General features: G+C 40.2%; 1 protein-coding gene across 3 annotated transcripts in view; it reads left to right on the top strand.

Annotated features, from left to right (window-relative positions):
• Positions 1-18,117, top strand: part of PDE7B (phosphodiesterase 7B) — a 326,628-nt gene that overhangs the window by 183,860 nt on the left and 124,651 nt on the right. The window contains exon 1 of one of the 3 annotated variants that reach the window (XM_077776127.1): positions 1,461-1,713. The exons of the other annotated variants lie outside the window; for them this stretch is intronic. Coding sequence (XP_077632253.1) covers positions 1,476-1,713 — 238 coding nt within the window. The 5' untranslated portion in view covers positions 1,461-1,475. Of the gene's footprint in view, positions 1-1,460; positions 1,714-18,117 lie in introns of those variants that run through there. 3 annotated transcript variants of the gene reach the window in all.

Raw genomic sequence — 18,117 nt, 5'->3', positions numbered from 1 at the left:
ACATCAGCAAAACAAAATGCCAAGCAAAATAAAGCCCTTTGCAATGGCAGAGATGTGAAGAGGAGAAAAAGATGGGCTTGTTGCAATGGCCTCCAAGAAAACAGGAGCTATCCACATGAATGTTCAACTTCAAATTGTTCCTACAAACCCAATTTGCTGACAAAAGTGCCCAACACAATACCACCCGGCTTTCATTTATGTCTGGGGCTTTTCACATAAGCTACAGGGGGCACCCCCTTTTGTTGTCTGGCTCTGACTTCCAGGGATGGTTTCTCCACCTGAGCCGTGGGACCCGAATTGCGCCTGGCCCAGGACTGTCCTCAACTGAACCCCTCGCCGGTGGTGGCAGAGCAGTTAGTGACCCAGATATTAAGTCCACAGCACTCTGTCTCTGGAAAGTGGATCTTCAACGCTCTCTCCATTCTTTTCACTGCCACGTATGCCCCCCATGAATAGCCTTTAAAATTATTACAGTTTTCCTTTGAGACGGGTTTTTAACAGGCCCAAAGTACCTATCCCGACTATGCAACCCCACTGCACGATCGCGTGAGGATCTTGGTGCTTCCCTAATTCACTTCTTTCAGAGTTAGCTTTGGGATGTGATTCAATGTTATTTCCCTTCCAGCTGAAGGGCAGCTGAGGTTACGAAGGGATTTGACCAATAGGCCAAAACCCAGTTAGGTTTGCTGAGAACCAAAAGACAGCGAGGGGGAGGGGCGTGGGGGAAGGGAGTGTGTGAACTGTGGGGCTGAGGATCAACCCCAGAGCCTTCTGCCTAACCCCATCCCAGTGCAGACAGTGGACAGGCAAGGTGGCCCCCCGCCAGACCTTCCAGAGAGCAGCAGCTGCAAATTGGTTCTGCCAGTGCTCAGCTTCCCGTTTTCCGAGAGCTCCTTGGGACTTGCAGGGCTGGGGCCAGGGAAGCTTCTAGGCTTCCTGCACCCCTGGNTGATAAGCCACCCGCCTCTGGAAGACCCCTCTGGGAAGCTGGCAAAGAGAAGCCCCGCTTCCTGGCCTGGAGACGAGCCACTTGACAAACTTTGACAAGCACCAGAAGAGAATGAAGAACAAATGAATCCGAAGAGGAGAGGCAAACGCTAGAGCCTCGATGGCTTTCCCCCCAGCCGCCGTCCCAGCGGTAGCCTGGGATTAATTAAGCGCGGTGCCGCCAGTGCCCGGGAGAGCTGGGGGGGTGGGGGGGGGGAGTGCGCTCGTCTCCAAGGAGGGCGCGCGGTGACACTTCTCACCGGCGAGAAACCTGGGGAAGTGAGTCGCCGCGTCGTCAGTGTTTGCGAGCGCCTGAGCGACAGGGAGGCTGTGCCAGGCTGGAGGAGGCTTGCCTTTCCGGAGCTGGAGGAGATTTCCCGGGGCTTCGCCTTCCCCTGCCTGGGAAGACTCTCCCGTCTGGCGGCGGCGGCAGCCGCGGCGGCCCCGGCAGCAGCGGCCCCAGCTCCTCCGCGGGGGGACGGGGCAGAATGCCTGTCCTCGAGCGCTACTTCCACTCGGCAGAGCTGGGCAGGAGGTGGACGGCCCCAGAAGGTGCGCTGCCCTCCTCGGCGGGCGGCCGGCCGGGGTGCCAGCAGGGGCCGCTGCCCTGGGACTTGCCCGAGATGATCAGGATGGTAAAGCTGGTCTGGAAATCCAAAAGTGAGCTGCAGGCGACCAAGCAGAGGGGCGTTCTGGAGAACGAAGATGCCCTCCACAGCTTTGCAGGTAAATCGACTGTGAGGTGCGAGAGAGGTAACAGAGCCAAGTCCAATTGCTTTGGGTCCCTTCCTTGCAGAGCCCAAGCCAGAAAAACGGGAGAAGGAAGGAAGACCAAGTACAGCAACGGGGTTCGAGGGCTGTGATTAATGAATGTTTGCGCCATCGTAGAAATGCATCTTAAAATTAAGAAGGATGTGGTAGGAGGAGCATTAATAGACTGGGAATCCAGTAACCTGGGCTCTGGGCTGCGATCACACTCGCCCTGCGGCTTAAACAAGTGAAATTTCCTGAACTTCAGTCCCCCCAAAAGAAGGTGGAGGTGGAATTAGATGTTCTTAACTGGCTATCCTGCCTCTGCAATTCCTTATTGATAAGTCAGAATTCTCTCTCAGACGATGTTCTTGCTGGGCTGCTTTTTGTCACGCTTTTTATAAAGTAAAATACGGCTTCCGATTTTTAACTATGGAGCTACAACATGTATCGTGTTCCCAGGACCGAGTGGCCTGGAAGCTTTATATGTCCTGGAAAGTCAGCAAACTCGCTTGCCTCGATTCCCCCTTTGGAGGTGACAGTCAATAATACAGGTTCCCCTACTGATACCAGGAAAAATCAACTCCCTCACAAATGTGGAAATGATGACTCATTGGGACTTTGTCATGTTATAAGAATGTGCTGTGTTTAGGACAGTCGTGGAGAATCTTTCTGACAGTCAGCACCACAACCACCAAGACAGCTAGGATCCCTGCGAAGGATCCCCAGAGGCTCTGATAAAACCATAAACTAAGAAAGTGTAACTGGTCGCAGTGTGCTCTCTTCCTTTGGGGAATGTGTTGGTAGATATTTGGAAAGTGGTGGTTCACTTTAGAAGAACAAATATGAGCATGTGTTTATGCGTTTGAGTCTTGGCTAGCCCGATGCAATGGAATCCTGACATATCGTTGGTGGTGAGAGGTAGGAGCCTAGATGGGAAAGATAGATCAAAAATTACCTCTCTCTTCCTACAGGGAAAGAGACTAAGAAATCAAAATATGCCTCATTTTATTTTTAACAATTTTTGCAGAAACTTTTTTAAGTTGCCTAATAATCTAAAAAGAATATCATTACAAAATAATGTTCTGGACCAAAAAAAAAAAGATTTGAAAGGAAGGGAAACAACATAGTGTTAGTGTCTAGTAAACATGAGTACTTAGGGATGAGGAGAAAACCAGTGAGGCTGAGGTTTATGTGGCAAATGGGAGATGGATGCCCAGAGAAATGGGTCTTGGTCAGAAGAAATGAGGTAATGCCAAAGCCATCCCATATTTCATGTGAGTCGTACAAGACAGATAGAAAAACCCACCTGGACAGACAACTTCACTGTGATGCTTTAACTGTTTCAGTAAATTACATGATTAAAATTCACATTTCAAATTGCGCTTTTGATAAAACTACCTAATTCAAGAGATGTTAGCAGGTGTTGGGGATAGGTTTATGTTGTTATTTACATTACATGTGAGTGGGGGGGGTGTTAATTCTTGAAAAAAGCAACACTACAGACAGAAAATAGAACTTCTGGAACTCTTTCTCACTTAAAAGGGACATTTTTCAGGACATTGCAAAGCTGACTAGCGGAGTCTTAATTTATCCCTGGACCACTGCCTCACTCTCGGCAGAATCTCTCAGCAGCCACTTTGGCTCCCAGACACCTTCCCCAAGGAGGTCTGCCTCCTCGTCTTCCCTGCCTCGGCATTCTCAAGGAAATGAGGGGCTCTCCCGTGCTGGCATGGGCATGAGAACCTTTCATCCATGTATGCGGCCTGAGCCATGTGGTGCGGCCCCAAAGACAAGTTGCTTCACTTTCCAAATCATCTCCCACTTCCTCCTGTCCTGTCCCTGATGCTGCAGCTCCTCCCTGAATCAGGTGCTCTGTGCCATTCTACCAAGAACAGTGTGACAGTGAGGGTCTCAGGAACACTTGGAGAATAGTTCCAAAAATCTGGCATGTTTCCATTTTTAGAAAGATACAGTATAGGCTGTATTCAGTTAGTGTACAGGTTTTATGTAAAAAAAAAAAATCAAGACATATAATGATCTCTCTCTCTCTCTCTCTCACTATCTCTCTTTCTTTCTCTCTCAACCTTTCTCTCCCTTGCCTCAGAACTCTCACACAATTCACACTTTGACAATGCTAACAACTTCCTGTTCCTCAAAATGCTTCAAGTGGTGCCTTACCTCTGAGTTTTGCCTGATGCTTAGAATGTCTTTGACTGGGCCAACTAAAAATGGTTTAATTCAGGGGTGCCTGTGTGGCTCAGTTGGTTAAGCATCTGACTCTTGATATCACAGTTTGTGGGATCCAGCCCCGTATCAGGTTCTGAGCTGACACAAAACCCTCTTGGGATTCTCTCTCTCCCTCTCTCTCTCTCTCTCTCTCTGCCCCATTCTCTTTCTCTGTCTTTTTGTCTCTATGTCTCCCTCTCAAAATAAATAAATAAAAATTTAAAAAGTACAAGTAAAAAAATAAAACAGGGCACCGGGGTGGTTTGGTTGGTTAAGAGTCCTATTTCACCTCAGGTCATGATCTCATAGTTTGTGGGTTTGAGCTCCGCATCGGGCTCTGTGCTGACAGCTCAGAGCCTGGAGCCTGCTTCAGATTCTCTGTCACCCCCTCTTTCTGCCCCTCCCTCGCTCATGCTCTGTCTCTCTCTCAACAATAAATTTTTTAAAAACATTAAAAATCTTTACAAAAGAAAAGAAATAAAAATGTTTGAATTCAAATCATAAAGTCCACTTCAAGCATCCTTTTCTTTGTAAGGACTTTCCTGATCTCCAGCCCCTCCCCCAGAATCTTCCCCCACAGTCATTTGTTCCCTCCTCTCTTCTTTCTTTACATGTTTAGATGTTACGTTTCCATCACACAATATATTTGCCCTGCTATAACTATACAAGGAAAACTGAAAGCTAAAACATTCTATGTATATTTTGACTGCTTGTGGTAACTGATACATAGGTTTACGTTTTTAAACACCATGGAATTGCAGAAATTCCAAATAGAACCAATAGCCTTCAAGACTTTAGAGGTGGATATCACTATTTTTTAATAAGTTGAATGTAACATTAAAGCCCCAAGCTTTTCTTTTGCTTAGAGAAGGACATCCTTATTTTCACTCATACATCTAACACAAGACTGAGACTTTGCTTCTCACAAGTGAAATGGAAAAGTGTTCTGAGATTTTGCTTAGGTAATAAAGGCAGAGAGCAAAAGAATTTGTTGGCAAATAAATGTATAAATATGTATTCATGAGAGGTTTTAAGATGAGATTCACTAAATTGTGAGTGATGGATGACAGATGAGAAGTGTCCCCTGAAAGGAGCAAGCACTTGTGAGAGGAGGTTACACATGTGAACATCTTCCTTCCATCTTCAGGTGGGCATTGGCCAGAGACTAACGGTGACTGTCATAGCGATAGGCTGGAGGAGGGAATGGGGAATGACAGGAGGAAGTGGGGCTTGTCATCTTCCCATGTTGTTTACTTGGGCTTTGGTGGAGGCACTGTTTGCCCTGGAGAGGGCTCTGGAATTTATTAGCTTGCCCAAGTTGGAGCACCAACTTGGTTCATTGGATCATATCCAATTATTTAAGTTTCTTAATATTCACATCATTTTCCTTTTATGAAACAAAGGATGGTCTAATTATCTAGTTAATCCAAAGAGGTGAAGGGCGGAGTAGAGACTAAACAACTTGTCCGAGGTCACATGCTGACACTGTGTTAGAACCAGAACAGGATCTTATCACCCAGCTGTATTCCACAAAACTGACATAAACAGTGTACATGCTGGGGAATTTAAAGTTAAACCAAGGCATTGCATTATTGGTTATATGTAGAGGGAAAAACATAGGAACTCATGATATAATATATATCTTGGTCAAACCAGAAAAATAATATTACCATGCAAAATGAGTCAGACAATTATGCCTTTACATTTTTCTACTATTTTGTGGGCTTTTGTTTTAGATCCAAGCTTCAAGTGCTAGGAAGGCCGAGGAGAAGACTTCCCATCTATCCTTAAAAAAAAAAAAAAAAAAAGTAAGCTTTAAAAAATGGCGTTGGTAGCATGCCCAGGAGGGGGCTCTGGTTGGGGGGTGGGGGGAAGAAGGGCAGGAAATAAATAGGCAGTTTCTCAAATGCAATGAGTGAAAATATTACTCTAATTGTAATTCTCAGAAGCAACTTAAGGCTAGACGTCTCCTAACAGAGCTTGTTCTCAGTTGAATAAATAATTTTATTTTGGAATTCAACCAAATCATTACAAATACTGTAGCTATGGAACTTAGCTTTCTTTTGGTGCCTTTGGTGTAAATTTTACATTATATTTTACTTATTTATTAAGCCTGTGTTCATTTCAATAGACTTTGGCTTCAGAAAAATATAAAAACACCCAACTCCCTAAAAAAATTCATTTTCCCCATAGCCATTGTAACTTCCCCAGCTTTTCCAGGATAAAATATCAGAAAGTTGCTTTATACTTATTTCTAAAAATTAAACCACTTCAGAGGGGGAAAAAAAAAACAAAAGAATTCTTTAATTCCAGAACTCTACAATGCAAATTTACATTCAAAGTACTATTTTAAAATACCTCAAGTATCAATCAATATATAAATATATTTAAGAATGAACATTCTTATGATTATAAGTCAAGGAGCACTTATTGGATGCTTAACGTATGCCAGGGACTGTGCTAGGCTCCAAGGACTCAGGGAAGAATCAAATGCTTATCAAGAGGAGAACAATTATAAATTGGTGAATGGGAGTGCTAGCTACAACATTGGTGTGAAAACAAGCATTCGTTAGTTTAAACCTTTCTGTCAACTCCAAGTATTGGCCATAAAAATGGTGAAATTCAAAATCATTTGTAAAAATTCAAACACTCATCAATATTAATGATCTCATTCAAAGCAGGACAAATTGCTTTGATCAACGAATCAATGCGTCTTAACAGTAGATAATTTGACATTAATTCATAACATTTTTCTAAAACAACTTCTTATGCATTCATTTGTACTCAATTTGTAGCTAAACTGGGTAATAATCGTTAACACTTGAGCCTGTTTGTTTTTTTTTTAATTTATTTTAGAGAAAGAGAGCATGAGTGGGAGAGAGGAGTAGAGAGGGAGAGAGAGAGTCTCAAGCAGGCTCCACTCTGCTCAAGTGTAGAGCCCAATGTGGGGCTCAATCTCATGACCCTGGGATCATGACCTGAGCCAAAATCAAGAGTCAGATACTTAGACAACTGAGCCAGCTAGGTGCCCCTAATCTGTTTTTAAATCAGAATGCAAAGCTGAGCAAAAACTGGAATACAGCATCTCACCTTCACTAAATCTTGTTCTTCACCTGACTTCCTTGTTTTTATAAATGACATGATCTCTGCAGAAACCCAGGTTCAAAACTGCTCTAACTGCCTAGTTCCAACTGGTTCTAAGTCCATATTACAAATTAGTAGTACCAGAGTATTCCTGCAGTGCTGAGATTTTCAAATTTTTAAGTCCTACCTCTCTGTCACTGAACTGTGTGAACCTGGGCAAATTATTTCACCTTTCTGTGCCTCAGTTTCCTCTTCTACAAAAAGGGAATAACGACAGCACCTTCACGAAAGGTGAAGACTAAATGAGATAATCCCAAAAAAAATTGTGCCTAGGAAAGAGCCTAAGCCCTACTACATTCTCAGTAAATGTTAACTATTATACTGGTATTGTTGCTATTTTCTCAACAATACCTCATGTTCATCACCTGCTTTCTATTTAGTTTCATGGCCCTTGGCCAAACTTCATGTTTTGTTTATCATCTTGAAGTAGCTTCCAACTCTTGTACTCTCTCTACCCTTCTATTTTTAATGTTTTATTTATTTTTGAGAGACAAAGAGAAAACGTGAGTGGGGAGAGGCATAGAGAGAGGGAGACAGAAGATCCAAAGTAGGCTCTGTGCTGAGATCAGAGAGCCCAATTCAGTGCTCAAATGCATGAACTGCAAAATCATGACCTGAGCCAAAGTTGGATGCTTAACCAACTGAGCCTCCCAGATGCCCTTCTCTTCCCCTCTTCTTTCTCCTCTATGATTTAGATCAGTAACACTGAAAGAAAAATCAGAATATGTCTTGCACCTCTTCAGAATCCTTCAGTGATACTCTATTGTCTACAGAGAAAATCCAAATACTTTTATCCTGCATATAAAGCTCTCCACAGGCAGGAACTAGCTCACTTTTCCCATCTTATTTGTTATTATTCCCCCATAAGCACTTACATTCGACCCAGACAAGACAAGCATGCCACAACTAAATCCTGGCTTTCTGTTCATTGTTCCAATGCCTAAAATGACTTCCCTCCATGTATCCAACTTTTGCCATTCCTTACGACCCACTTATATGCCATTCCCTGCACAAAGCCTTCCTGAGGTTACTGAGGGAGAGTGTGTCTTTCTCTTCTGAAGTCTTACAGAACTTTCTCTATATTTATTTCACAAGCAAATCACTTTGTCATAATTAATGTACATTTTATTCCTTCCCTCCTGGCTTTTCAGCTCTTTGAGAATCTGAAGAACATTCTATTTTCTTTGTGCTCGTCCTAACATCTTTCACACGTCAGCCACTCAATATACTTTGATAAGTAAAAAAAGAAATTATCAGAAGGAACAAAATAGCTTACAATTTGCCATTAAATGCATGAATGAACATTTTTTCTAGGCACAGATTACTCAAGAAATGGAAAATTTAGTTATTCCTTTTAATGGAATCATTTTTAAATGTATATTCTGGTAGAGGATCAGGATTAATCATTATAGCTTTTAAAGTAAAAGAAAAGAATACACAAGAAAGGATTCCACAACTATTAAAAAGGTATAAAGTATATACAAAACTAATATGAGCAGTTCTATCTTCACATAGACAAGTTGAAATGTACTGATAATTATAAAATTTTAGAGCAAATGCCTATAAATTATGAATGCTTTTATATACTTTAAAAATAATTTCTTTCTCTGTTCAGGCATTTTGGGACATTTTATATCAACTAAAGTTTCAAAAGTTGCTTTTTTACAGACGACAGTCTGTATATTCCTCAACGTAATTTCAAAAATAGAATGCGGAAGGTATGTGTTTACTCGGTCCTACAAATGAGTGTTTGAGGGGTTGGAGCTGAATGGAGGATGTTATTCCCACGTCCTCTGCTCTTTGCATGGAAACAGTTTCTTTTTTCTTTTTCTTTCTTTCTTTCTTTTTGTTTTTAAAGGCTGGTTAACTGAACAGCAAAGCATTGACTTTTGGATGTTACTAATTTCTAAAAGGAAAACATTATAAGCTTCATTGTAAAAAGACCAAAAGCTCCAAGTTATTTTTTCACTCAGAAATAATGTAAAGAAGAGTGTGCTCTTTTCTACTACCTGATTTTTCTCACTCTTTAATTATCAATACACTTCAGGGTACATAGTAGGTATATACCACCCTATCAAAAAGGGAAAGTAGAGCACAAAGTACTTGGGATTTAATACAATGCCCTAGCTTAGATCTGAATACAGTACAGACATTATTCTTTCTTTTTCTATTTTCTCTCTCTGCCTTTCCATAAATTTCTCTTTAGAATTGACTTCAATCTCTAAAATGCTAAGAGACCACCCAAGAGGTGAGCTTTGGATCTTTCCATTTGTCTTAAATTCCTTGAACTACAACATTATTAGAGAGCCTTTCTTCAAAATACTTCTTCTCACCTAAAAAATCCGCATGGCATGATACATTATGGATTGTTAACCAAGCGCCTGTCCTGAGCATTTTGTTATTCCTCGGCTCTCACATATGTGCTTAAGGAATACTAAAGAAGAGTCTTTAGGTCATGGTCTTCATTGTTAGTAACCAGATAAAATTCGGCCTTGTGTGCAATTGGAAGGCAGAGTTGACAAGACAAAGCAAGGTTTACTTGTGTGTAGCCTTAAAAGTGAGCCCAAGGGGCCAGGCTGGTTGCAGAAAAATAAAATCTCTAGAGAGAAAAGGACAAATTTTTCAACAGGGGATTGAGTATCAGTTGCATGTACTTGATGGTAGAAATCAGAAGGCAGAAAACCAGAAAATTGTAAAATAAAATCAAGGTCAATAGAGAGAGATCAAATAGAAATAAATGTAAGTAAATGCAACGTCATGAGAAATGTAATAAATGTGCTGAAATCTTTAGTCAAAGTATTAATGAGGAAAAGTAAACAACCAAGTGTATTGAGACACATATAATGCAATAATTAGAACTTTTTGCACTGCATCTTCAGATGTTCCTTTCTTCTAGAATTAAAGCTGAAGCACAAGATTCTTTTTTTGCTTCTTTTGCATCTCTTTTGGATAGCACCCAAATATCTCACACAAATATAGATAGCCTTGATGACAAATTCTGAAACTGAAAGACATATTTGTTTAGAGGATCTGTTTCAAAAATTCATTGAAAAAAAGTTGATAGATTTTGCTGAAAAAAAATAAAAGAAAGAGAAGAGAAAGACTAGTAAGGAGACAATGATGGAGTACCAAGAAGAAGTGAAATGCGGTCACTACAAAGAAACTGGATTCAAGTATAAGAAGTATAATCAAAAACACATACAGAAATGAAGAGGAAACAGTCACTATTAAAAACAATTGTCACAGAGGATCTCAAATGCACACACTGAAATGTGCAATAAAATATAGACTGTTTTTCTTCAACTGATCAAATCTTCCTCTTTAGCCCACCCAAACGGGATAAGAAAATTTATATTTGCTAATTACCATGGTAGAGGTCAATCTTTTCCAGATTAAATTATTTCTTTTGAATAAATACTTCCCCCTACTCCTTGCTTTTCTCCAAGGTGGTTCTGGGTGAATGTGTGCCTTGAGCTCCCACACACCTATCAGAACATGCCTACTACCAAAAATGCAAAATGCCAACCTGAGACTGGGAGCCAAGGCATGTTTCATCTGGTCATGGGTTCTGTCTTTGACTCTCATCCCCATAATTCTCCAGGGTGTTAAGAATAGATGGCCTTACTTTGTGCCATATTCTCCTTCCCAGGAGAAAGCTTCTAGTGTGGAAGGGACAAAAAACCATATCTACAGCCTAACTCTCAATGATAATGGGATCTAATGAAAGAATGTAGAGAGTCCTTTTATCTTTCCACAAAGACCAGGGGTTTTTTTGTTTTTTGGTTTTCTTTTAAATATTTTTATTTATTTCTAGGAGAGAGAGAGAGAGAGAGACAGCGTGAGCAGGGGAGGGTCAGAGAGAGAGGGAGACACAGACTCTGAAATAGGCTCCAGGCTCTGAGCCGGCAGTCAGCACAGAGCCCGACGCGGGGCTCCAACCCACGAACCGCGAGATCATGACCTAAGCGAAAGTCGGACGCTTAACCGACTAAGCCACCCAGGCGCCCCAACACAAAGACCAGTTTTAAAGTGTATTCTTCTGCTGCAAACTCACACAAAAACTAACAAACAAACCAAACAATAATTACAACAACAAAGGAAAGCAAACAAACACAAAAACCCTTCTCACTCTGAAGGTCAATGATGAATCTTGACTCCCTCTTCAAAAAACACTGTCTCCATTACACACTGATTGAGCTACCATGTGCTGGGCCTGTTCTTGAGTATTGCATGCTCAATATTTATTTTAGTTACATTCCTATGCATACACTGGACCCACTTATTCTACCTCTCTCTCTGTTAAAATATACACATGCATTTCAGCAACCAATCATAGGACTTTGACACTGAAAAATGCAACTGAATCACTGTAATACATGAACCAGGATGTGTACAAGTCACACCTTTCTGGTTGGTTTCCACATCAAAAGCTGAGGTTTTATATCTAATACATATTGGAACCGTAATCGTAAACATACAGTGCATTGTACTCTGGTCAGGTCTGATACATTTTTATTGCTTGAGTGTGCTCATTGGAAATTTCTGAGGGGTATTCCCTTTTCTCTGCACTCTGGCTCCGAGAAAGGTGGGGTGGGAGACGCCAGGAGATGTGAGGATGATGAACAATAAGGCTGTCAGCACTGTAACAGGGATCACTGTTTTCTTCTAGCATTGTAACAGGAATCATTCTCACCTTTTCCATGGTAGCTGATATGAAGTAACAGCTGCCTCCCTCCCTGTTCTTCTCTCTATAATTCATTCAAGGTTTACGTACACCTATCCTTTTGCCCTCAGTTTCTCTTTTGAATATTAGTTGAGTTCCACATTGCTTATCTTGGTTCAATCCCTAACTCTACAGTAGAATAAAAGAAAAAATTTCCTTGTCAATTAAATAGGTATATAAAATCAAGAACTATGAATTCATCAGATTCGTAAACTCTAAAGCAATTTCTACTCTGTTTAGTCCTAAATGCCCTATTGTTTGATTTGGTGATAAATGCACTGTAGAATGTGAATAGACAAAATTGAACTAAAAATTTTGTTTTGGAGAAAAATTTTTTGAATACTTCCACCCTCCAAAAATAATTAGAAACACTCTAGGAGGTTACAGATGTAAAATGGTATTTTAATGTTATATACAAATATTTAGCATCTTCTACTACACAGTAAGTTGCAACTGAATAAGAACTTGTTCCCAACTTAGAAATAGAAGAAATTGAGACCTCTATTCACTGGTTATTTATTCAAGACATTCAGAAAGGGAAATAATTCAAATTTCTGGGTTTTTCTTGCAAAGCAATTCAACTGAACAATTATGCTTTGAGTGTCTACTCAGTGCATAACATTGTGTTATGTGCTTGGGATGAAAGCAGAAGGAAAAGAGGTTATGACCTGTTAGATGAGACAGACGTATAAACAACTCACTGGTATCAAGGTAGAAGGGCATATGTCTCAAGACACTGTAGAAATAATACTCTGTGGGAACACTGAGGAAGGACAAAGACTGCTTATTCGACTAAGTTTATTTATTGATTATCATGTACCAGATACTGTCTTGGTTCCTTAGAAAATAAAAGTTCATGAACCAGTAAAGTTGATGGTAGATAGATAGATAAGATAGATAGATAGATAGAGAGTGAGTGAGCAAGCAAGCTAAATATATGACATGCCATACTAGAGGTAAATATACAAAGTCTGTGCCAACACACAAGGGAGTGATTAAGTCTGTGTATGATGGGCATTAAAAGAGTTTTCAGAAAGGGGGTGATTTTTGAGGTACCATTTAAGGTAAGTTATATTTCTTCAAATGAAGAAGAGAGGGAGGACATTGCAGAAAGAAGCAGCAGTGAGCCAAATGAAAGAAATTCTGGGAAATGCCACATCTTAGGATAGGAAGTATATTAGGAGGAGGACTATAAATGAGACTAGAGGGGCAGTTTGGGGCCATATTACCAAAGGCCTCATCTGCCTTCCTAAGGAGTATATCCTCCCAGTATGAGAAGACTTCAAATAATTTTAGTGGGAAGTGACATGATAAATTTTACATTTTAGAAGGATCACCCTAGGAACAGTGGCTGATGGAGAGTTAGACTTGAGGTAAATATACTGATGGATTTTAACCATCAACTCGGAGTTCATTGACCATATTTAGTAAATATCAAGAATTTTGAGATGACGAATACTTTCCCTTTAACTTACAGACCAACTTCCCCAAGTGCTATAGTATTTTACACAGAACTGCAGGAATAATATATAAACCCTCCAGTCAAAGCCCTTTAATACTTGATATTAACCTGAGGGAGGTATATTCCTCATGTTCTTCCATCCAGACCTCTCATTCCAGCCATGCTCCTCACTTCCACAAATTCAAGACCTGACACAACTAATTCTCACAGTTTCAAACCAGCCCGTCCCTTCTACTTTGCCAAGTGGTATTTCTTCTGTCTTCAGGTTACCATATGTTTTAAGCAATTAGTTTAAGGCCAGGTGCCACAGGGTGGATGAGAAAATGTCTAAGAAAAACATACTTTGTATATAGTTTATAATGTAATGAGTTAGATAAAACCACATACTCAAACACAAACCTGGTGTGATAGATATTCCATGAGGATTCAATGTTAACTCACCCTTCTCTAGAGAGATCCAGGAAGGCTTAGTGTGGACTGGTCCTTATAGCTATGTCTCTAAGATCATTAAGATCTCAACAGGGTATGATAAAATCACCTTCTTGGTGAAGGAATTAACATTAATGTAGGCACAAAGGCAGAAAAGCACAAGAAATGATTGAGAAATGGAGGTTAATCAAGTTAACTTAGTATGAAGTTTGAAGTAAAAAATAGTCGGAAACAAAGAGAATTATGGGGACTGGGTTGCATATGAACAAGAAAGCTTCACTTTTGTAGAAACCATTGAGAAATTTTAAGAGGAAAAGTGGGGAAGTCTTTGAATTTTATAATGGAAAGTGCCTTTAAGGTCATCTAGTTAACCCCCTGCTAGTTTTTTGTTTGTTTGTTTGTTTCTTTGTTTGTTTTTGATGAGAAAACTGAGACCCCAGAGAGGTTACACAATATACTTGGAGCCAATTCTAGGTCTCTCAATGCCCAGCCAGTCTGTTGATTCAGCCATGCTGCCTGCCATGGTCAAACTCCAGAAATTCCTCTCTCAATGATAATCTCTCAAAATCTCATTTTCTGTCCTTTTCACTGCCAAGCACTAACATCTCTATGATCCTGTTATATGTGTGGTATCCATGTTACACAAGCAAGTATATGTGCACCCATAAATCCATACATGTATATGTGTATACGCATACTTTTCTTATTCCCAAACTTAAATTATAAATTGTTCTGGACAAGTCCCAAGCTCTGTTTGTGAATTTCCCTATCTAGAGTGCCTGCAATGTACTAAAAGGGTAGTTGTTCACCAGAAAAGAATACCGGATGTGCGAGTTTAAACAGGATTGTGAGGTTAATGGAAGTTATAGATGAAATAAATAGAGATGGTAGCTGCTGGTTGCTATGGCCATTATAAGTGAAATGTTACTGTGACCCTATATAATAGTTCTACTTCTTTCTGCATTGTTGCCTGGAGGTAGAGTTTCAGGACAGTGGACCAGACAGGGCCAGTGCATGTGGCCATTGAAAGTGTGGGTCTGTGGTACGTTTGCCCATGAACCATTGAGGATTAACCCCTCAATCTCTCAGGCTCTCTTTGCAAACACAGTGCTGAGCTCAGAAAGCTCATGGAAGATTTAGCAACATTTAGGCAAGATTTTATATGCTCATCCACGACCACTTTTATTTTTCCTGATTCTAGAAGGTGTTTCTACTCCCAAAAGAAACGTATAGGCTTTGGTGGCCAGTTTTCCTCCTTTTTGCTCTGAAGCTATATCCCCTGCTCTCAGAAGCTTTCTTAGCTGACTGCATTATGCCATTCACAGCATGTCTGCTTATTACCACCCAGATAAGGTAATAGAAACACAATGGAAGTGGCTTCTTCTTTTTAATGAACAGTAAACTTTATTCCATTAAAAATAAGACCCTACTCTAAGCCATTACAGAAACGTTTTTTGATGTTAGGAAGAAACGTCAGTGGCTATGAAGGGGTGGGGGTGTTGGGGGCAGACAGAGCTTTCTGCTGCTGTTCTTAATTATTTTTACTTCATGCCTCCTGTACCTCTGGGTCTAGCTGAGGCAGAAACGGTGAAATGCCATAAAATAACCCTCTCTCGAAGTATATTTGGCCTGACAGGAAACAGGAAATACCAGAAAAGATCACAAGAAAAGCTGTAATCATAAGATTTCTAGCCTAATTCTTTTGACGTCAGCAGTTTAGATAAGTCAGATAAGCAATCACAAGCATCCGCGAGCTTGAGAGTGCCAATCCAAATACCCGAAGTGCATCTTCAACCCCTTTGAACTTGCACATTGTTGTTTTGCCCCTGCCCTCTTCTCTTCCCCCCAAGAAACATATCCTGAAATTGTGAATTATGAATTTAGTGTCAACATTAAGGTATTCAAAGACATTACACAGAGCTTCTAAATTGGTCTTATAGCTAATTCAGCTGGCTTCGTGCATGATAAACTCTGGATGAAGCTGACTGTTGATAAGACATGAAAAAGCTAACTCTGGCTTGTTTCAAAATGAGTTTGCTTCATAAAGTTTAACTTTTCTAATCTTTACAACTAGGTGATTGCTATGATTTGTCTTTGATAATATGCTAAAGGATACATTACCATCTCTAAAATATGCTAAAGTATTCAGTAACACCAGCCATCATTATTATCACCTTTCCTTGGCCACCACCACCTCCACTCCCCACCATAACCAAAAATTTATGGGTTGGTTAGATATAAATGGCATGGGGCATATACTCCCCTCTAAGAAATTTTCATAACTTCAGAAACAGAACTAGAGATAACCATTAGATAATAAGCAGAGGTACTTGTATAGGCTGTTCAGAGGAAGATGTAAGAGATTAAATCAATATTATATAACATGGAAATTTAAAATTAAAAAAAAAAAACCTTTGAGGACAAGAACTTATTTAGACAACATCTACCTGTTTCCAAAAAGATTTACAAGCTAATAAGAAACTCACAATAAAGCATAAGAACACAAAGACATAAAACTATTCTGTCAAGGTGAAAGACAAAAACTACATAGTATTGTAGGAGGAAAGGAGAACAATTACACAAAGTAATTGAGCAAAACTGAAATCTCAACTTCCTAGCGGAGAGGACAAAGGGGTAACAGAATAATTATAGCATTCATTGTCTCTAGGTAAATTCCCTGGGAAGAAAAACATTTTTCCCTGCATTGGGCATGTAAATATGGCTGTCTTATCAGGATCATGATAATGATGATATATGATATGATATGATATGATATGATATGATATGATACTGGTATGATATGGATGACTTGGTATAATAATGGAGGGTGTTTCTCCAAGGAGTTTAAGCAGATATGAAGAGGTGTGCCACTTACAGATAGTTTTACAGACTCAGTGAAAGATGGTTCCATAGAGACCATTCAATTGGGAGCCAAAGGTGAGGTGGCCCCAGCTTGTGGCTTCAGGTGACATGATGAGGAGTCAGGAACATGTGCACAGTCATGAGGAGTGAGAATGGAAGAGCCTGTCCTTGTCAGGAAAGTGCAAGCCTCAGCACAGCTCAGCTCTTATGAATGTGAAAAGTTAGGTCACAGGCCCCTAGAACATGGAGCTCACAGTTTTGCTAATTTTATCATGGGCATGCCGGCCCTTATAAACTTTAAAGTTGGAAGAGAAAAATTAAGCAACAAATGATAGAAATATTTTTATATTTGCCCTTGGCTGTGCCAGACATTTGGCTATAATTAAATACACATTGGTAAAGTGTCCCAATTAGGTCATAGGTGAGTCTTGAGCCTGTGTGTGTGTGTGTGTGTGTTTGTTATCTGATAACTCTATCCTGAGTAACACAGCTAAGCCCTTTACTTTGTCAGTATTCCCTTAGTGCATGAACACATGTAGGCAGTCAAAAATGTTATATTTAATGTTCAGAATAAATGCTATCTGAACATAGTTTCATTTTATTTGAACCCATTTCCCACATTCTGCCTAACATCTTGTTCAGTGAAAACCATCATAATATTTCCCAAGAATTCAGAAAATTGGAAAGAATGTATGTGTTTAGATTAAAAGATAAATATTATATTCAAGAAAGCCCAGTAAGTATGAAAACAAGTGGATTTCTTCCTATTTAGTACAAAAGCGATGAGCAGCTGGGTGTTAAGTATATCAAGAGCTGCAGCCAGACATCTTTTCTGGCTTCCAAATAACCTTACCAAGGAGTATGTATGTGTATGTGTGTGTGTGTATGTGTGTGTGTGAGTATGTGTTTGTGTGTTGAAGGGATGGTGGGCTAAAAGAAGCAGATTAATGTTAGAGAGGAAACAGGCCCTCTCTTTGTCTAATACACTGGACAATGATCTTGCAAAATAAGTAAGGATAAGGGTAGAAGACTGAAAGATGAAAGGAAGAACAATTGGGCAGAGTAACACCTGCTTTCTACAAAGAACAATGGAGTTAAGAAGCGAAAGAGGAGGCCTAAGCCAGATAACGCCAAAGGTGGCCCAGATAGTAGATGGAAGAGGTGTCTGGACACACTAGAAAGACGTATTACATACTGTATCTTCTAGCTTCGTAGAGCTGAGCTGCCCTTCCTGACAAGTCACCAAGGTCAAGGTGAGTTCTTAACTCTCAATAGTTGCTCTACATTTATATCATCAGTTGTGGTCACAGTAACCAAGTTGAATACTCTTGCCCTTTAATTGGAAACCAAGCATGAATTAAGGGTCAACCAAGATGCATGCAAACACAGGCATATTGTATACTTGCTACTGTAAAATTACTTTGAATCAGTGCTTTAATGTGCTTTAAAGGCTTCTGGGGCCACCTTCAAGGTTACTGAATTCTTTCTAGGGTCACTGTTATTTGCTGTTGCTCTCCAAAGCTGCAAAGTT

The sequence above is a fragment of the Crocuta crocuta genome, unplaced genomic scaffold (genome assembly GCF_008692635.1).
Source record: "Crocuta crocuta isolate KB4526 unplaced genomic scaffold, BGI_CrCroc_1.0 scaffold25, whole genome shotgun sequence".
In the NCBI taxonomy this organism is placed as follows: Eukaryota; Metazoa; Chordata; class Mammalia; order Carnivora; family Hyaenidae; genus Crocuta; species Crocuta crocuta.
The sequence above is the reverse complement of the archived record's forward strand: the minus strand, read 5'-3'. Positions and strand labels throughout refer to the sequence as shown.